The sequence below is a fragment of the Chelmon rostratus genome, chromosome 15, assembly GCF_017976325.1.
Source record: "Chelmon rostratus isolate fCheRos1 chromosome 15, fCheRos1.pri, whole genome shotgun sequence".
Classification (NCBI taxonomy): Eukaryota; Metazoa; Chordata; class Actinopteri; order Chaetodontiformes; family Chaetodontidae; genus Chelmon; species Chelmon rostratus.
The window spans coordinates 54,125-76,242 of record NC_055672.1 but is presented as its reverse complement, the minus strand read 5'-3'; the positions used below and the strand labels follow the sequence as shown (position 1 = coordinate 76,242).

General features: G+C 42.6%; 1 protein-coding gene across 1 annotated transcript; it reads left to right on the top strand.

Annotated features, from left to right (window-relative positions):
- The first annotated feature begins 644 nt into the window (after positions 1-644).
- traf3 (TNF receptor-associated factor 3) lies at positions 645-22,118 on the top strand. The gene is made up of 14 exons (XM_041953683.1): positions 645-935; positions 10,246-10,408; positions 10,635-10,800; positions 13,369-13,420; positions 13,515-13,619; positions 13,794-13,958; positions 16,106-16,186; positions 16,307-16,381; positions 16,767-16,859; positions 16,949-17,089; positions 17,743-17,920; positions 18,233-18,576; positions 20,434-20,625; positions 20,734-22,118. Exons 2-14 carry the CDS (start codon positions 10,249-10,251, stop codon positions 20,767-20,769), a joined length of 1,788 nt encoding a protein of 595 aa, XP_041809617.1. The 5' UTR covers positions 645-935; positions 10,246-10,248; the 3' UTR covers positions 20,770-22,118.

The window sequence follows — 22,118 nt, the reverse complement described above, 5'->3', positions numbered from 1 at the left end:
ATTATAAACACGAACGGATCAATTTGACCAAAATCTGATGAAAATCTCTCGTCAAACATTAACTTATTAATTCACTCATTACTTCATTGTGTTCAGTTTATATATTATATATTTTTATAGTAATATAAAACTGAAGCAGTTCATTTTCTCAGTTTATTGATTTACTTTCCTTCACTTTTTTCTAACAATTTGTTTTACATTTATCAACATGTTCAAAATGCTTCAGATATGTTTCAGCTGTCAGCAATCTGTTTTTGGCTGGTGAACATCTGTTTACATCAGTGTCAGTGCAGTTTATCACATGTTTACAGGTGAAACTGGGTTTTATTTAAAGAATCAAAGATCTGAGAGACAGACATGGAGGAAGCTTCCTCCATGACAGTAAATACAGTGTTTTCATTTCTAATTTAATTAATTTAATCCTAATTTATATGTACTGTACTTTCACTTATCCAGGACATTATTTATATTTTAATCCTCATATATTTTATATTTCGTGATTTTCATTATTGTCAAATAAGATCTCTGAAACTCTGAGCAGAGGACATATTCCAGCCGGCTCTCTCCGGGCTGCATCCGTCAAACAGCGCCCCCCGGCGGCCGGCTCTCTCTCCGGGCAGCTGGGGGATTTCCTGGGCGGAAGCAGCGGAGGGGGTTTCCAGCGTGATCAGTCCAGTCCTCCCCGCTGGATCTCGACTGGATCCCAGTGACTTCTCTCTGGCACACACACACACACTCACACACACACACACACAGAGGACCGACAGAACCCGCAGAACCCTGAACCTGAACCCGGACCATGAGGAGTCCGCTTGAGGCCCGGAAGCTCCCAGGCAGCGGCAGCGGCAGCGGCAGGTTGACGGTTTGAATCCCGGAGAGAGTCCGCCGAGCCGAGGAACTGCTGAGCTGAGCTGTGGCCTGCGAAGGAGATTCATGTGAGTCCCGGAGACAGCAGAACCTGAGGAGAACCTGAGGAGAACCTCAGGAGAACCTCAGTAGAAGCTGACAGAAGGAGGTAGAAGCATGAACATGTTAGCTGTGTGTGTGTGTGTGTGTGTGTGTTAGCTTTCTGTAACAGATGCTACAGCTAGCCGTGTGCGCGCGCCCTGTGTGTGCGCGCGCGTTTAAACTAATATGATCTTTATTGAGCGAGCAGCAGAGAACCAAGAAGCTAAAGAAGCTAACGGTCTGTTAGCATGAGCATCAGTCTGTTTACATCAGAAATCAGTGATTCAAACCAACAGTCATAACGAAGTGATCAGAAAAATGATCAACGAATAATCAATAAAATCAAGATTAAATCTGTTAAATCTGACAGAAACATTTGTTAAATCTTACAGAACAGACCTGAATAATCAAATTCAGAGTGAAAGAAGATTCAGTGAATTTAAATATCCTCGTAAACTCCAGATTTAAGGTGGAATTATTCAGTCTGATCTGAAACATGCACATTGTTGTTTCGTGTCTTTATCCTCTGGACTGTTCGGGGGACCTTTTGTTTTTTACTTTTTAGTATAATGACTAATAGCAACACACAACAGCTGGGAATTATTTAAATATTTATCTATTTAAACCTTCCACTGTATTTTAGTTATAGAAACATTTTTAATCTTCAGGTTTATAGTCTGAAGTTTCTTCTGTTGATGTAAAAATCAGAATTTAAAAATGAAAAAATAAAAGTAATAAAATTAGTGAGTGTGACATCAGGTCAGCACAAGTGTTTAAACTAAACACTCTGTCCCAAAGTCAGCGGTGGATGAAGTATTTACATCCTTTACTTTAGATACAACTGTGTACAGATCCTTCAACACAAGTATCAGAGCTGTATTCAAAATGTTACTAAAGTAAAAGTACATAAGTGTCATTAGCTAAATGTTCTTAAAGGTATAATATATAACATTTCTGCATTAAAATGTCTAAATGTGCCGAGGCCTATGTTACATATTTCAAACCCAGAGAAATCATCCTTTCATTCAGTGGAGGATGTGTTTCATTTGGTTGCCTTTCAGCGGCTTCCTTAAATGAGCTCGTTTCTGCCTGAGTGTCACATTGATTTTCACCGGAGGTTGTTTAACAAAGACAACAATTCCCATGATCCTACGCAGCTTCATGACATTGTGGAACTATGTCTTTTGTTTTCATTGTTTTGATTGAGTGATCCCTAGTGGCAGTCATTATGTACTGTTCACTGAAAGTATCACAAGTAGAAGTAAAAGCTCCTGTCAGTGTTGGACTCCAGTGTCAGCTGGACTACCTTACGCAGAATCCACATGTACAGAGGACAAAAATCCAGCTAATTGAGATCAAATGAACGTTGTGATTGATCAGTTCTTAGTGTCTGTTTCAGTAGGAACTAAAGTTGCAGGCTGTTCTTCCCCTCTGGTCTGGTTATAGAGGAACACCGTTACAGAGGCTGAGCAGCAGATTGATAATAATGATAAATAATAATAAATCGTCTCCGTGATCTTCTCGAGTTAAATACAGTTAAGATGTTGACGGAGATACTTCAGAGTTCACCTGTGTGATATGTCTTAAACCATCAGAAAATTCTGTCTGGTACAGGAGAAGCTGCCTGATGTGCACCTGAAACTCAGTTGTCAAATGATAAAACTAAATGCTGTCGTAAAAGAAACTTAAGAGTGAGCTCAGCTTGTTTCCCCGGAAACCATTTGTTGGATCTCAACTCGTCTTTCAGCGTGCCTCGAAACACAGTAATCTGAGTACTGTGGTCGCAGGCATTGGCAGCAGTGACGCTTGGCATAGTGAGCTTTTCTCACCAGCCTTAAAGCAGCTGGAAAAACTGTGTTACTGCGTCTGTGTGTTACTGCGTCTGTGTGTTACTGCGTCTGTATGTTACTGCGTCTGTGTGTTACTGCGTCTGTATTTTACTGCGTCTGTGTGTTACTGCGTCTGTATTTTACTGCGTCTGTGTGTTACTGCGTCTGTGTGTTACTGCGTCTGTGTGTTACTGCGTCTGTATGTTACTGCGTCTGTGTGTTACTGCGTTGTGTGTTACTGCGTCTGTGTGTTACTGCGTCTGTGTGTTACTGCGTCTGTATTTTACTGCATCTGTGTGTTACTGCGTCTGTGTGTTACTGCGTTGTGTGTTACTGCGTCTGTGTGTTACTGCGTCTGTATGTTACTGCATCTGTGTGTTACTGCGTTGTGTGTTACTGCGTCTGTGTGTTACTGCGTCTGTGTGTTACTGCGTTGTGTGTTACTGCGTCTGTGTGTTACTGCGTCTGTGTGTTACTGCGTCTGTATTTCACTGCATCTGTGTGTTACTGCGTCTGTGTGTTACTGCGTCTGTATGTTACTGCGTCTGTGTGTCGATGTGTTTATGCGTCTGCCTTGATGCCACTGTATGTTGATGTATCTGTGCATTGATGTGTCTGTGATGATGCGTCTGAGCGTTGATGTGTCTGTATGTTGATGCGTCTGAGCGTTGATGTGTTTATGCGTCTGTGATGATGCGTCTGTGTGTTGATGCGTCTGTATGTTGATGCGTCTGTGATTATGCGTCTGTATGTTGATGCGTATGTGATGATGCATCTGAGCGTTGATGCGTCTGTGTGTTGATGCGTCTGTGTTGATGCGTCTGTGATGATGCGTCTGTGTTGATGCGTATGTGATGATGCGTCTGTGTGTTGATGCGTCTGTGTTGATGCGTCTGTGATGATGCGTATGTGATGATGCATCTGAGCGTTGATGCGTCTGTGTGTTGATGCGTCTGTGTTGATGCGTCTGTGATGATGCGTCTGTGTTGATGCGTATGTGATGATGCGTCTGTGATGATGCGTCTGTGTTGATGCGTATGTGATGATGCGTATGTGATGATGCATCTGAGCGTTGATGCGTCTGTGTGTTGATGCGTCTGTGTTGATGCGTCTGTGATGATATGATGATGCGTCTGTGTGTTGATGCGTCTGTGTTGATGCGTCTGTGATGATATGATGATGCGTCTGTGATGATGCGTCTGTGTTGATGCGTCTGTGATGATGCGTCTGTGATGATATGATGATGCGTCTGTGTTGATGCGTCTGTGTTGATGCGTCTGTGATATGATGATGCGTCTGTGTTGATGCGTCTGTGTTGATGCGTCTGTGTTGATGCGTATGTGATGATGCGTATGTGATGATATGATGATGCGTCTGTGATGATGCGTCTGTGTTGATGCGTCTGTGATGATGCGTCTGTGATGATATGATGATGCGTCTGTGTTGATGCGTCTGTGTTGATGCGTCTGTGATATGATGATGCGTCTGTGATGATGCGTCTGTGTTGATGCGTCTGTGTTGATGCGTCTGTGTTGATGCGTATGTGATGATGCGTATGTGATGATGCATCTGAGCGTTGATGCGTCTGTGTGTTGATGCGTCTGTGTTGATGCGTCTGTGATGATATGATGATGCGTCTGTGTGTTGATGCGTCTGTGTGTTGATGCGTCTGTGTGTTACTGCGTCTGTGTGTTACTGCGTCTGTGTGTTACTGCGTTGTGTGTTACTGCGTCTGTGTGTTACTGCGTCTGTGTGTTACTGCGTCTGTATTTCACTGCATCTGTGTGTTACTGCGTCTGTGTGTTACTGCGTCTGTATGTTACTGCGTCTGTGTGTCGATGTGTTTATGCGTCTGCCTTGATGCCACTGTATGTTGATGTATCTGTGCATTGATGTGTCTGTGATGATGCGTCTGAGCGTTGATGTGTCTGTATGTTGATGCGTCTGAGCGTTGATGTGTTTATGCGTCTGTGATGATGCGTCTGTGTGTTGATGCGTCTGTATGTTGATGCGTCTGTGATTATGCGTCTGTATGTTGATGCGTATGTGATGATGCATCTGAGCGTTGATGCGTCTGTGTGTTGATGCGTCTGTGTTGATGCGTCTGTGATGATGCGTCTGTGTTGATGCGTATGTGATGATGCGTCTGTGTGTTGATGCGTCTGTGTTGATGCGTCTGTGATGATGCGTATGTGATGATGCATCTGAGCGTTGATGCGTCTGTGTGTTGATGCGTCTGTGTTGATGCGTCTGTGATGATGCGTCTGTGTTGATGCGTCTGTGATGATGCGTCTGTGTTGATGCGTCTGTGATGATGTGTCTGTGATGATATGATGATGCGTCTGTGTTGATGCGTCTGTGATGATGCGTCTGTGATGATATGATGATGCGTCTGTGTTGATGCGTCTGTGTTGATGCGTCTGTGTTGATGTGTCTGTGATGATATGATGATGCGTCTGTGTTGATGCGTCTGTGTTGATGCGTCTGTGATGATGCGTCTGTGATGATATGATGATGCGTCTGTGTTGATGCGTCTGTGTTGATGCGTCTGTTGATGTGTCTGTGATGATATGATGATGCGTCTGTGTTGATGCGTCTGTGTTGATGCGTCTGTGATGATGCGTCTGTGATGATATGATGATGCGTCTGTGTTGATGCGTCTGTGTTGATGCGTCTGTGATGATATGATGATGCGTCTGTGTTGATGCGTCTGTGTTGATGTGTCTGTGATGATGCGTCTGTGATGATATGATGATGCGTCTGTGATGATGCGTCTGTGATGATGCGTCTGTGATGATATGATGATGCGTCTGTGTTGATGCGTCTGTGATGATGCGTCTGTGATGATATGATGATGCGTCTGTGTTGATGCGTCTGTGATGATGCGTCTGTGATGATATGATGATGCGTCTGTGATGATGCGTCTGTGATGATATGATGATGCGTCTGTGTTGATGCGTCTGTGATGATGCGTCTGTGATGATGCATCTGATCTTCCCACATCTAACACAGAAGTACCATAGATACTGTTTTTACTTTCTCCTCATTGGTATTTGAGCCAGTTCCAGTATTTTGATCCAGTATGCTCATCCATGTCCATTCATGTCCCCACAGATGAGAAGATAGTTGGTAAAAGCAGAAAGGTGAAGGATAGCATGTGTTTCCAATACTAATATAACAATACTATACTAATACTATAATACTAATACCATTGGCAGGAGCACCCAGTATCTTATAGTTCAGTATGTTTCTTTTGTTTTGCACACTTGCATAAAAACCACTATGGACTATGGACTAAAACCATTTATCCCCAACAGCATTACTTTATTTTAGTATTATGAACTTTTCATTAGTGCAGTTGTGACAGTTCAGTTTGTTGATTCTTGATAAACACTTGATTACAGTTTTCAGTCGAGTCTGGTATGTCTTTATCGTCTCACTGAAGCATAGAACGTTGTCTTTGTTTCATTTCATTTGGCTGAAACACATTCAGGGTAATTATCCACAGATCCTGATGACAGCGGCAGTGTTTGTGTTCCAGGCCTGTCCTATAAGTCGAATCCAAAACCTGTGTTGACAACCTCAGCGTATCCAGTCAGGAAGAAGTCATCTAGGTTGTTGATGATGATGAATTTACTCTCCTTCTGAAAATAACTTTGCCATCTGTGATGAATATGTATTCACGTTTCTTCTCAGCATATTTAAAGTTTATACCTCAGCTTTTTAAGGTCATCACAGATGAATACTTTTGTGTACACATTGTTTTCCTTTATCTTCTGTGTTGTTCATCATCAAGTCAGCCTTCTTTCTTCTTATGAACTATCACTGGACCGTTCTACCCTGCTTCCATGGACCTACCAGTTGCTGAGCTGTTGAAATATACTACTTCTTTACTTCCAAACTAGCAGCTGCACCAAGTCTCTGTCAGCGGTCCTCACTCTTTGTCATGACATTGATTTTGACAAGTCCTTCTAGCTGTACTGTTCCAGCTTGTCCTCTTTGTGTTTGTATTGCAGAAGGTTATTGAGCTTCTCTTCTCAACATGAGTCCAGTTGTTTCTGCACAGCTTTAAGCCATCGCTGCTTCAATGGTTATCAGCACTGTTTTAGTTAGAGTTTAGTACAGTGACCTCTTCACCGTCGCTTCTCGTGCTCTTTATGATAATTTCATCCTGATTGCTTGTCTCACAACAATCAGATTAGAAAGCCCCCGTCAGGGCGACTTAATTTCTTCATTTTGTTATTATTCATAGGCAAAACATCCAGTTCAGCTGGTCACAGTGTGAGCGGAGGTTGGCTAGTTTTTACTAACGGCACTCTCGTTCTCGGTTCAAGTACGGTGGTCATCCAACTTCTCTTGGATGACCACCGTACTTATCCTGTGTTAAGGCAAAAATCCCCCATATTTACACAATTCCATTTATTTTTCTCATTGATTTATTATCTGTTTTGTTATCTTAGCTACCCGTCGTTTATTATCTTATTCAACTGACCTGATTCAACTTTTTTGTGGCAGCGCTGACTGTTTTTGTGTGCATTAATCTCCAAATCTATTTGTATCATCCTACATTTTTGTCTTTGTTTTTGATTATTAATTATCTGCAGTTCCTCAGCTGAGTTCTGTTTACCTGTCAGCATCAGCACTTTGAAAATAAGGGAAATTTTCCAGCTCCCTGGGTCGTCCCACCACCGTTTCCACTGTCCAAATATCTCTTACATTTAGACAAGGGGACACACGGCGAAGCCTAAAATCACCAGGAGGCAACCGGCTGCTTTAAAATATCAGAGCAACAAGGACTGGGTCCGCAAGTTCCTGATGAGGTGACTAACGTCTGTCAGAACCAGACACCGGACTGAAAGTGAAATGCTGTGAACGTCCCTGCATCATATGGAAACACAAAAGGGCAGATTCAGCAGTTCATGTGTTATGTTGAGAGAGGCTGCTGGCAGTGAGACAGTTAATAAAGGAGAGTGATCATGAAAATGGATGGAGACAGTGTAAAGACAGCCATTGGTAGAGCATGTTTGCCTCTTGGTTGAACATTTGTTTGGCAGATTTGTTGTTTTTCCCTTTTTGTGTGATTCACAAAGTCCATGTTGCATATTTTACAAAAAGCATGACTGATGCTGCTATTCAGTAATTACAGGTAAGCCTCCTCCAATGTGACTTCATCTCCCTCATACCTGCTTATTCTTTTTTTTTCTTCTTCTATTGTTGGGTGCCATGTGAGTGAATGGCTCCTCATCACTAAATGTGTCTGTGATGATGTGTGATTTTCCACAGACATGTAACAAACACGTTACAGCCAACTTTTTTAAAAGAAAGATGAAAAATACAGGAAAATATTTAGTGGGGAAGAAAACAGGAGAGTTGACAGATCTGGCAGCTGTACTGAGTACTTACAGCTTCAAGACAAGGAGCACCTGAACACACCATCAGTGTGTGTGTGTGTGGTGAGTGGTTCAGGGTTTGAGCAGAGACTGAGAATACCGTATGTCGACATTCAACCATAACTTTTTCAACAGTTTTCACCAAGTCAGCAGGTGTCTCAGTAGAGACGTCTGTCCACAGCATATGAACATGAAGACAGACAGGTGAGGAGGGAGACAGACAGGAGACAGAAACAGGAGTTAAAGCCTTAACTAAGCTCAGTTTTAGTCTGAAACTGAGCAACAAAGATGAGTTCAATCATTTCAGTTTAATCTTAATGTGGACAAACTCTCCATTTGATTTCACAGCTCTTTGTTGTGACGCCCCCTGCTGGTTGTAGAGTCCTACTAAACTCAAATCCAAGCCTTTGAAAGTAACTGAAGATTTTTTTTTACCTGAACTTTCCACAGTTTCTCTTCAGCTGTTGTGTGTTGAAGGAAATCCCCTCTGCTGCTGCGAACTGAAACCCTTTCTGTTAGTTTCTGTTTCTGTGAACAAACTGCTGCTCCGACAGCTCAGTCACGATTTCACTCAGTCTGTCACCTTTGCGTACTTTTACTCACCTCTTCCCAGCATGACCCAACTAAAGGACAGATTACATGACTAAAGGGGCATTCCTCTCTTTTATATGTCCAGCAGGACTCTGTAGTAAATACATTCAGTTATATAATGGATGGAAGTCTCACCATTTGTAAAGTTTCCTCCTTCTTCTCTTGTAAATCACGTTGATTTAGTTACTGTGTTAACCAGGTTCTTTTATTTATGTCTGAGCTACAGTATGTTTGTCAAACTAGTCAAAAGTTTCACAGTTTCTTGATATTGTGTTTGCAGTTATGTCGTACCTCAATGCTGGAGACTATTTATTATTGTTTGTGGTAGTTTGTAGTACAGTTGAACCGTATTGTTCTCCTCTGCTAACTGTCAAACTACTTCTCATTTTCAAATATCGCAAGATTTTTCCAATATCTCCAATTTTCTTGATATATTGCTGACATTTGATATTCAGCGAATCATTCAGGTCTTTTATTTTGAAATTTGTTCAGGAACAGTTTTTCAGTCTGTGATGATGTCACAGTGTATGTTAATGATGCAGTCAATGGAAAAGCCCCCAGCATCCCCACAGCTGAACCAGGACAGGAAGTGGTGTGTTTCTGTTTGGGGTGTGTGTGTGTATGTACAACAGCTGATTCTGTGGTCAGTGTAAAGGTCAAATACTTTCAGACTTTCATGTTCATGTACTTGTTTGTTTCTCTTTTCACAGTTTTCTTGTCTTTCATCATTTTTAAGTTCAACTGTATATAACATAATGAATGAAGGTAAATTTTAAACAACCCATTTAACATTAAACTTTAACTTCAGGTGTCTTTTATTTTTAAATGAAGCTCCAGACTGAATAGCTTATCTTTTATCTATTATATTTTGTTTTTTCAAATATCTGTTTCAGCTTGATGCTTTTTTCACACTTTTAGATTTTTTAGTGAGTGTATGTGTTGCTGAACACTGACATCACCATAGCAACTGCCTGAAATACCATGTCAGCATGTCAACTCCTTTCATTTGTTATATATCAAATGACACCTCAACACATTTCAAGTGACTCAGTTTTGATGAATTTGAACATTTCTGTGTGTATGGGTTTAATATCTGCAGCTGAAGTGCTGAACAGAGTCAGCTGAAGACACTCAGAAGAGATCACATGTCAGTTTAAGTATAAATGAGGAGTTGAAGTGTCAGTTGAAGGGGCGGTGCTGAAAGAAGCTCTAAAAGTGTCAGTGTCAGAGTGTTTTCTGATTTCTAATTAAATGATTGTTTAACATGTTATCTAGCCAGTCTGAAACATAGACTGTTCCCATCTGCTGGCCTCTACTGAGCATGTGCAGACTGGGACCAAATATCAAACCCAGAATCAATCAGATGAGAGTTTTGGTGTCAGTTTATTGTGGAACATTGTTTTTATGTCTGAACATAAGTTTGTTAGTTGTTTCGCTGTTTATCCCATTAACTCATAAACTTCCTCCTCCTCCTCCTCCCACCTCAGGTCATGTCAGCGGGGAGGAGTGCTGACGGGAGGGAGGTGCAGATTCCCCTCCAGCAAGTGGCGCCCTCAATGGCCACGCCCCTCTCAGTGGCCCCAACCATCACAGTTCCCTCACACCGCCCATCCAATCCCTGGCCTCCCAGTGACCCCACCACTTCACAAGGTAGGCATTTCAACGCTTCAGTCACCAGGTGGTTCTAGCCCTGCACTGTCCACTCGGCAGCCCCCATAGCGGAGTGTGTCTCACTGCTGTTCCTCAAACATCCACTAGATGCTGCTGTGCTCAATCTAAGAACCCATTGAAGTGAATGTGAAAACCCTTAACTTCTTTCTACAAATAGAAAGTCTGTGCTCAGGTTGACTGAACTCAGGTGCGCCTCTGTGTTCAGGTGTCCCTGCAGGTTTCCTGCCTCTTCACGGAGGATTCAGAGATCACTTTGTAGAAACTCCAGAAGCCAAATACTGCTGTGAGGCCTGCAGGCTGGTCCTGTGTCAGCCACGCCAAACTGAGTGTGGACACCGCTTCTGTCAGAGCTGCATCAACGACATCCTCAGGTGAGGCTATTAAAGAGACAGTGAGATAATGTTTGAGAGAAGTAGAGAGAGAGAGAAAGAGGTAGACAGGAAGTGGGCTATGTCACCTCTCAGCTGAAAGTATTTTTGGTCTGAAGTCTTACTGAGTAGTCACCTGTTCATGCAGGGTTAGGGTGTTCACCAGTGCAGGTAAACACAGGCAGCAAATAAACCAACTGGACATGTGTACAGTATGTACCTGCAATGTTAGAACAGGTATAGTAGTTAGCAGTAGCAGCCGTCCTTTTACAGAACAACCTTCTAGAACCCACCAATCTGGTTTAAAGCAGGCCCCTGATTTCGACCGGCACATGACAACTATATTCCGTCCACGACACATATGAAGGAGCTGATTGCTGCCATGTGTGTTTCAGAAGTGTCCCAGAAACGTATCTACGCTCTGCTCTGTGGAGGATACGTGCCAAGTCTGTCTTTGAAGGACAACATGTCAATCTGCACAGAGCAGATCCAGCCAGACAGGAAGGATTATAAACGCATGAGGGTTCTGATGGCACACTGTACGGCATGGCAGGTTAATGACGGAGCTCTGGTATCAGCGTTAAATTTTTCCCTAATTCAAGGGAATTATTCATTCTAAAACTGATATAGATCAACATAAGAATGAACAGGGACAAAAATAAAAAAGGAAGTTATGGGTTCCTAAACAATGCCAAATGAGAAATTGAGAAAGAAGTTGGGCTGGCAAAAGTCCTGCAGGACAAGAAAAAAGGCCTCTTTGGACGTAATTCACAGTATTGTGAGTGAAGCCATGACCGCTGGGATGGCGGCAGTTCAGGCTGTTTCCTGTACGAGTTTTCAAGATGATATCAAGAAACAAATGGCCAAATTAACAGCGAAAATAAACTGGAAAATACTTCTGGAGAGGTGCTCCCGGGGCAACAACATCAGGATATATGGCTTTACAGAGGATGCTGAGGGCACATCGGCAGTGGCATTTGTTGAAAACCCAATAAAGGCGGAAGTGGGAGACGATTTTGCCATGGACCAGGGTTCCAATGGCCTGGGGACAAAGCACTGCCACAGTGTCCTACCACCAAAACCACCTGTGAGTGCCCCACCACACTTCATGGTGATTTGGTTCCTTCAGTACTCAGTTAAAGTATATACCAATTAAGAAGGTACTGAAGGAGAACGAGAGATGCGTCCTTCCTCCACTAACCAGAAACCTGTACTGTCCTGTGCAACAAGGGGCAATGACCTGAGAGGGTCCAAGGGCAAGGGCATATGGAAAGAAAGACCCAGCACAGCAGAGATGAGGACTGGGTCCAGTGGCAGATCCAGAAGAAGTAAAGGGAGTAGCGTAGGTCTGAGCCAGGAGCTACAGCAGGGGATGAGTGAACGGTTTACTTTTCATCTCGCTATGACGATGATGGATTCATTTATTTTTCTATTCATTTTTTATAAATACACGCACACATACAAGATTTATTCTTTATTTTTTAAATCTGGATCCGAAGATGCACCTTCCACAGTGCTGGAATACACTAACAGCATTAAACCCTGTATGGAGAGTATTGATGTAGCATTTGGCTGGAAACTCATCTCTCTAACACTGAGATTGGCTTTAGGACACTTATTTGTCATCTTATCAAAATGGTCAGAGAATGGGAGCTGCCGTATTGATTGGGCTTGAAATTATATCTGAAATAAGTGACAAAGAGGGGAGATTTGTTCTGATAAAGGCCAAAATAGATCAAGAAGACGTGACACTATGTATCTTTTTTTTAGAAAGGTGTTTAATTTGATTGCATCAGAAACATTTTATTTGCACAGGAGACAATTATGACTTAGAATGAGAACCAAGAGGAAAAGGAACCATACTGACAAGCTTATAAAGGAGGCACTTAACAACTGGGACTGACTGATCTGTGGTTGTCAGGATTTCTTTTTAATTCAAGACGGCGTTTCCTCAGTACTTAGTTCATCAAGAAGTAATGGAAGTGTTGATTGTGTGAGGAGTGTGTGGGCGGGTTCTTCTTTATTTTCTTTATCTTTGATTGTAAAGCACTTTGTATGAAAAGTTCTATACAAATAAAGTTATTATTAGGAGGAGACACTTTCTATTCTGCAAGGCGCACCACCTATTTAAGCATAGACTACTTTTTTCATTTACTTATGTACTTTTTGTATAACCAGGATCTACACAGCTAGAGCTAAAGCTAATTGTAGCCTGAAGCACCAACCTGGTGCTGATGATCTTCCTCTTATGCTGTATGAACTGAATATAGCTAAAGGTCTGGTACTAGAGCTGTGATCCCTTACTGCAAGATAAAAGCTTTGGTAGCACTTTCTCATGTTCCATTTTAAACCAACCACTTCTACTGTGTTTGAAAGAGATACACTCCCAGTTTTGCATCGTATCGAGCTCTTGCTCCTCAGAGGTCAGAATGCACTTAATGTAAGTTCCTTTGGACAAAAGCATCTGCTGAATGAATGTAATATAATGTGACAGGTGGTGACTGCAGTTCATGCTCTGACCTGCAGGTCTTCAGTTGAATCAGTAACTTTATGCACTCTCTCCTCCTGCAGCCGTCCAAACCCAGTATGTCCAGCTGACATGGAGCCTCTGTTCAAAGATAAGGTGGGCAGGAAGTGACATCAAAACAGAGATCAATTTGTCATTAATTATCAGCTGACTTTGATCAGTTACTGAACCTCCTGCGTTTGTGTTGCAGATCTTCAGAGACGTTTGCTGCCATCGGGAGATCATGGCACTGAAGGTTTACTGTCGCAGTGAATCTAACGGCTGTGAGGAACAGATGAGTCTGCAGCAGATACCTGTGAGAGAAACAACATGTTCACACCCTCTGACCAATTTAAATCCTACATATTAACATTTTAACCAGCGTTATAGAAACGTACTCCCAAGTATCCATGTAAAGATGATAACCAGGATTTATGATATCAGGAGAAATCAGTCTTTGTCTGTCTCTCGCCTGTTTGTCTGTCTGTAGGACCACCTGAATGTGTGTCCGTTCTTTGAGGTTCCCTGTCCGTTGGGTAAATGTAAAGAGCGAATGATGAGGAAAGAGATCCCTGACCACCTAAGCTGGAAATGTAAACACAGAGAGACCAGCTGCGAGTTCTGCATGACCAAGATGCCTCTGACTGACCTGCAGGTATCTCATTACATCACCAATGACATCACTGCCACCCGCCTGGGGTGACTGTGGGGAGTAGTTGCCTAAATCTCGGGACTAGGTCTGGGAGATAGTATGGGGATTGCAAAAAAAATTCTAATGATGACAAACTTCACACATTTGTGCTTGATAATGACATAACAGCCAATCACACAGCAGAAATAAAAGCAAGAACAGCCAATCAGAATGCTTCCTCTCTGCCTGTTGGCCCGAGGGCAAGGCTGAGCTCCCCCACAAAGACACTGGACAGCAGCACCTTCAGAGCAGAAGGAAGGAAACAGACCACACTTCTCATGATCCAGATGTGCAGCAGAAGAGAAATACAATGATCAATTTATCAAACACCTGCTGAACAAGGAGAAAACACATCTGCAGAAATATAATGTTTGGTCACTCTGCCCACAATAACTTGCCACCCCCCCTCATGATCCACAAATCCAAATCCAAATCCAAATTACTGGCAAAACAGGTAACACAACGTCTGTTACACAAAAAAGGTTTGAATATCTCCAGAGCGACGAAATTCAAAGATCGTTTATCGTTGGTTGGTGCCAACCAAGATGGGAAACAAAACAAATCTTTACCATCACCTGGAAAGGTACCATCCAGCGACCACAACATCATTTTAAAAAGTTGCAAAGCAAGCTAACTTGTATTGTTCTGTTAAGGCAGATACAGCGTGTTAAACTAAGTTAAACATTTACATTTAGATGTTATTCACTGCAGTCTTTTAACAGAAATATATTCTAAACCAACACACAGTCGTATAGTTAAATGTTACAGTTCTGTTTTTTATACTAATAAACAATATTGTCCAGTTTACCAAATGAACCCTCAGGATTCTTCAGGCATCTTCAGGATACTCTTCAGACTGAGAGCATTATCAAATTACATCACTTGATAAATGTCATTATTGATCCATAAGGAAAAGATGATCATAATAATATTTATCATATTGCCTGAGGACTAGTTGATGAGATCTGAGGACCAGCTACAGAGGATACAGAGACCTGAGCACCAGCTGCAAAGGGCTGAGAACCAGCTGCTGGCTAGCCTGAGGACTAAGATAGATAAGACACAGTCACATCAGTTACAGCTACACTATGCTTTGTTAGTGCTGTACATCATGCAGACAGGTTTATCATGTCGTTGAAGTCTGTCCCTCTCGATAGACAGCACAGCAAACGTATTGAATCTGCACTGCCTCATCAAACTGGGAAATTATTGTCTGCATTTCAGCCATCACTGAACTTGAAACACACACATGCACATGCGCCCAGGGAGCATATAGGGGGGTTAAGTGCCTTGCTCAGGGGCACATCAGCCAGTAATGGAGGGGGAGCAGATACTCCACCACACCCAAGTTTCTCTGCCAGTCCGGTGGGGGGAATCCCCCTCCGGTCACGAGCCGCTTCTCCAACCTCTAGGCCACGGCAGCCCCCTCACCATTTGAGCTCGAAGAAACGCTGGACGCACCGGACGGACTGAAAAACGTGGTTATCACTCCCAAAGTGATCTGAAACATGATGTTTTGTCTGGGCAGAGACAGTCACTGTGAGCTCCATCACTGTATAAGAAATACTGTACCTGGAACGGACCGCAGAGCCTCGTTTTTGCTTTTTGAGATACAGATTGTTGATCAGTATTACTGAAGTGAGTAATCACTAATGTACATTTAAAGTGCAGGCGTCTGTGATTATCTGTGAAATGTGTTGTGGTAACAGCTGGTTGTAAGGGTCAGTGCTGGGATTCAAACCTTCACTGTTCACCTGATTAATATATCCATCCACTGTTTGCTTATTGGTGCCTGATCTCAGGGTGGTTCCTTGTTATCATTAATTCATAGTAATAGTTTTATTAACATTAAGGCACTTATTGGGATGAATTACTACTCTTAATATCAGCTAATAACCAAATCTGCTCCTGCCAAAGGTATGACGGTATGCTAAGACTTGACAGTTTTATTCTGAGAAGCAGTTTGATTTTACACTGAATTTGAGTATTCGTGTGGTTCTTAGAGTGCTTGTGGTTTGTGGGTTAGGGACAGGTGAAGCCATTGTTCTGAATCTCAGATTCTGAGCTTTTGTTATGATGAAGATAAACATCCATGTTCTGCCTGTTTTCAGAAACACAAAGAGACGGTTTGTCCAGCGTTCCCAGTGTCATGTCCAAACCACTGCTCCTTCTCCTCTCTGCCCCGGAGTGAGGTACTGATCCAGTTCATCTTCTGCCACACAACTAGAGGACTGATGAAGTTCAGCTTTGTGCTGGAGTTTCACAGCAGCAGTTAGTCGTGATGATACTGATTGATCGGTTTTGTTTTTCAGCTGTCCAGTCATCAACACGATTGTCCCAAAGCTCAGGTGAACTGCCAGTTCCACCGTTACGGCTGCACCTTCAAGGTAACTCCTCCTCGTCTTCCTCTATTCCTTCTGTTCCTTCTTGTCTGTGTGAATGAACCAGTGTTCGCCATATATCAGTGGCGGGTGGTGATAAAAACAATTGGTAAGAAAACCAACCTGCAGTGTCGTTATTGTGCACTAGTTGTGCTTATCTTTATGTTCAATGGAAATTTAAGCATTAAAACAATCATAAACAGCTGTCACTATAGAGACTTTAATGTCATCGGTAGGAATTTCTGTGCCGCTGTTGTATTATTATGTTCCCCCTGAAGAAGACATCCCACAAACTTCAGATTTAAGTGATGCTGAAATTTGGAGCCTCCTCTGCCTTTGTGGACCACCCACCTCTGATATGGATGAACTGTGTGTCTTTCTTTGCATTCAGGGTTTGAATCAGGACATGAGGCAACATGAGTCTGCCTTTGCAGCTGAACACCTCAGAATGATGGCTAACAGAAACGCCACATTAGAAACCAAGGTAACCGCAGCAACCACACTGAGGTACCCATAGTGGAGGGTTCAGTGTTAGTTTATGTGACTGATCTTTTGTATATATATATTTTACAGGTGGAGGATGTCAAAGGTGAACTGTTAGAAAGGTATAAGGTGCTTCCTGCTCTCAGCAACCGTCTGTCTGAACTGGAGAACCAGAATGATGAGCTGAGAGAGAAGAACCGACAGATGGAGCAGAAACTGGCCACCATGCAGGTGATACTAATATGCTGATTCTACGAGGACGAGTTTATGTATTTATGTACTATAATTTGTATATGTGAAAGTTCTAAGTGGGTTAAATTTCTTTAAAAAGTAAAGTGAAGAAAAATAACCAACAGGATTAAAACTGTGAATGATTAGTAAATTACAGATGCATTATGAAAAGTTATACTTGTTTCAGAGCTTTATTTGTAGAGCCGCCAAAGGACTGACAGTTGTGTAACCAGTCCAACATGAGATCAGTTTGAGTCAGTATGACTGCTTGAATAAGGATCCATAGACATCTGCTGCCTTGCTAGCTGTGTAGGATTTATTCTTGTGTTAAAGACGTGTTATTATTACAGCAACTGCACAAGTCCCGGTTTGTACATGCACACCCCTCCACAGTCAGCCTTTGAGTTCAAGAAGCCAAGCCAATAAAGTAAACTCCATGTATTTCTGATCATACAGATACAATTACAGCACTTCCTAGAAAGCTTTGCTCCCACCCACCAGCAGCAATTTTTGTATTTTATGAATTAGCATAAAATTTGAAATGTTAACATGAACATGCGGGAATACTAACAATGGGTATAGACTTCAGTGAGTGAGCCTCATCACCGTGGCCCGTCCCCTGGACCGCTAATCATGTCCCTCTCTTCGTATAGAAACTTATGAGCTCTCACTCAGAGAAGCTCCTGGAGGTGGAACTGGAGCTTCGTTCTCTCCGTGTGCTCAGAGACGAGGTGGAGAACCTTAGAGGAATGCTGGAGAATGTCCGGACAAGACTGAATGCTTTGGAACAAGGGGGACGCAGCGGGACTGGATCAGCAACACATACTCTGGGTCAGAATGCACACACTGGAGACTAAGGAGCATTTGTAGTGGTCTGTAGACTAGCTTCAGAGGTCTTGAGATTAGTTCCAGAGGTCAGGAGACTACTGCAGAGGCCTGGTGTCAGATCCTGGCTCAAAAGTATGTGACAACAAATGTGTCTGTAAATAATGAGAAATGTAAGCAAGGAAAGGCAAGGACTGTGTGTAGAGTATGAAACACAACACAGTCTCATCCCTTCCCAGTCTGGGAAGTAGCTGTAGATATCTGGAAACTCAATCAATCAATCAATAAGTCAGTAATAAATGTGTGCCTCTCATGCAGCATCCCTGGAGACTCAGATGAATCGACATGACGACATGCTGAGTGTCCACGACATCCGATTGGCTGATATGGACCTGCGTTTCCAGGTGCTGGAGACCGCAAGCTACAATGGGACTCTGATCTGGAAGATTCGCGACTACAAGAGGCGGAAACAGGAAGCGGTGGCGGCGAAGACGTTGTCACTTTACTCGCAGCCATTTTATACCGGGTACTTTGGGTACAAGATGTGTGCCCGTGTCTACCTGAACGGAGATGGCATGGGCAAGGGGACACACCTATCGCTGTTCTTTGTGGTGATGAAGGGCGAGTACGACGCCCTGCTGCCGTGGCCCTTCAAACAGAAGGTACTGACTGTGTGACTACCTAACTGACTGGTTACTGTGTTGTTTACCGACTGGTTATGTACTGATGAGGGGCGAGTATGCAGCCCTACTGCCCTGCCCTTTCATTAGAAAGTAATATTACTTTGTAATATTACTGTCTGCGTGTATATAAGCACGGCACAGAATCGAGGACATTTGTGTTTGGTCGATCATCTCATGTTGTAACAATGTTTATGGCAATAAATGTCACACCGTTGGAAAGCCTGTTTAGTTCCCGTTCAAATGGAGCCACATTTGTGGGATGAACAGCAGAGCTCAGTTTGTGGGTTGGGCCCATGAAATATTTTCAAAATCTTCCTCGTCAATGGCAAACGTCTTATTTTGCTGTTGTGTTTGACGTTTGTTTTGAGCCATTGGTACCCTCAGATGGAGACCTTTCCTCACTTGTCATGATTTGAAGCGATCTCAGTGCAGAGAGATATCGACATGAGATGACATCTCCACAGTCTGGGACCGAACTCTGTCCTCCATGATGACAACGCTCGCCCCCACAGAGCTGGGTTAATCAGAAAATACTTCTGTTATTGGGGGTGGAGAGGACGGATCCTGACCTCCACCCCACTGAACACGTCTGTGCCTGAGTGACCAGAACAACCACCTGGCTGACCTGGACAGGTGCATGAGGAGGGGGTCCCGGGCTGTCGTCACACGTTGCTGAGGCTCCTGTTTGTTACATTAATAAAGTGTTAAATTGACAAAACGTCTTGTTTCTTCATCCGATCCATCAAACAAGAGTCAATAACAGAACGAGCTGTTTGTCAGAGAACCACAAACTGTCTCTGCTGCTCGTCCCACCAATGCATGTTCCTGACAAATGTGGCTCCATTAAAAATAACTGAACAGGCTTTCCAACGGTCTAAGATTTATTGCCATGAAGCATTGTTACAACAATGAAATAATCTACCAAATGTTTGTACAATGTTTATATATAGGTACATTATGGTTTATAATGACCCTAGCTCTGTCACTACTGTAGCCTTAGCATAACCTGCTCTCTATGGAAGTGTTAGCTTACCTTATGATTGGTTTTGACACAGATTTTGTTGACAAGCTTTTTCAGACCTATTTTTCCTACTTGTCTCTGCCAGACAAGAGATTTGCTCTCATTTTAATGTGTGCACCTGTCTGCAGCAGCTCCATGCAGGTTTGCATGTCAGCTGTTTCTCACAGGCATAACCACAAGTCCAGTTACCTTTGGATGTATTTAGAAGTACCATGAGCTGGATGAATGAGAATCTGCACAGACACACAACCTAAAGACTTTATTTCTGCTTCAAGTTTATTTTTTGACTATAAATGTGTAAGTGCGAGGTGAATGTTTAATGAACAGGAACTGAATAAATATATTTATCTGCATTCTGCAACCCATGCAGACCAGAGTGTACTGCTCTCTGGACAGGCCTTCAGACACACAGAAACACACACACACATTTGCATCAAGTTTGCTGAAAGCTGGAACTGTTTTCCAAGGTGGCTGCTACACTTCTTGACACCAGCTGTATATAAATACAGTATTTTAGGGTTTCTGTCCCCTGTGTTGAATACATGGGTTGACGTCGCTGATAGTTGCTGAACACTTAATAGTGTTTTAGGTGCTAATGCATTATGTGAAATGTTAAATGTAATAAGATTAGTGAAATGCTATTAGTAGCACATTAGCAGCAACTCTAATCACATAAGTGAAGCATTCTATATTCTTGAGTCTTTTGTGTTGAAGGAGGTGGAAGTTCTTCTTTAGTTCTTCTTCTTTTGGGGCCAAAATGACGCTCTCATATCTGTTTGTTTGACCGTCGATTGGTCTTTCTCCCTGTCTGTTAGGTGACTCTGATGCTGATGGATCAGGGTCCATCACGGAAACACTTGGGTGATGCCTTCAAGCCTGATCCAAATAGCAGCAGCTTTAGGCGTCCTGCAGCTGAGATGAACATCGCCTCTGGATGTCCTCTCTTTGTGTCCCAGAGTGTCCTGGAGACAGGCAGCTACATCAAAGACGACACCATTTTCATTAAGGTGATGATACACAACATCTGTCGCTACTTTTCCAATGGCTGCTCCTGCTCTTCTGCTTTACATCACCACACAGTCGTTTTGCAAGCAGTTTTCCTTTCTGGTCTGTAGGTTACCGTGGATACCTCTGATCTTCCTGACCCGTGATGTACTGCCACTCTGACCTCTGACCTTGCTTGTCTGAGATGAGCTCACCTGTCCACGTCCAGCAGAGCAAAGGATGGAACAGGGATAATGCAGGAGGCTCATCTATGTGAGAGAGACGCCAGCGGAAGAATAGAAGAGTCACACAGGAAGCAACCAATCAGAGTGAACTTTACAGAGGCCACATGGTGGGTCTTCTTCTGATTGTCTGACAAACTACAGAACTGTTTGTGTGTGTGTTAGTGTGTGTGTGTGTGTGTGTGTGTGTGTGTGTGTGTGTGTGTGTGTGTGTGTGAATGGATCAGTGTTACCATGACATCACCATGGTGATATCAAAATGGCCGCTGTAGCAAGAAAATTGTTGCTGCCCATTACTGATGCTGTGCATCAAGCTTTACTTCCTGTTTATTACCTGTTTACGAAGGCATCCTGGGAAATGCACTGCAGCCACAGAGGATCTGCAGACCAGTAAAAATCCTCATGATCTCAAATCTTCACCCATTAAATACCAGTTAAATCCAGTAGAAACGATTTCTTGTAAAGACCTGTAGAATCTGAAACAGGACCCAGTACAAACTATTACAGACCAAATACAAATGTTAACAGTTTCAACAATATCATTTGGTGTCGTGTTTTTGAATGAGCATTTTAAAATTAGAGGTATATTTTTTTTCAGTTTAAATGTTCTCATTTCAAATGTTAAACAGCATTTAAATGTGTAGACTACATTTTATAGTATTTCTGTGACTCCTCAAGCAGGTCAGATATTAAAAGGCTAATGATAATGCTCCAGGTGATTTTGTTTCAGTTCCACCTGTTCATTACAGCTACCTGTTGGTTACTGGTTACAGTAACAGTTCATCTTTATGTCAGAACTAGCTTGTGTGGTGTAACCTTTTCTAACTTAGTAAAGAGCGACATTTTATGAGGGTTAGGTTTAAATGTTTGAACAGCTGATGCAGTTGGTTCCAGAATATTACAGGAATCAGCTTTGCTGTACTGACCATGTGAGACAGGTATCAGTGAGACATGTATATGAGAGGAGAGCGAAAGACGAGTGGTTGAAGCTCATATTTATGATCAGACCTGAAAATGACCTGAGTAAAATCTGAATTCAATCAAAGGAAGAAAATTAATTAAAACCAGTGACCTCATCCCAAAGTGATTGTAGCATGATTAATAGTTCAGACCTGATTACAGAACAGTTGAAAGGACTAGAGTTCCAGCAGTTGCTACTAGGTTTATTGGGGTTCCTCTGTGGCTTCTGAGTTTTTCAGTGTGGACAAAATTCATCTGACTCATTTGATTCGTTTGCACAGTTTGAATATTTGTGTGAAAATAAAAAATAAAAA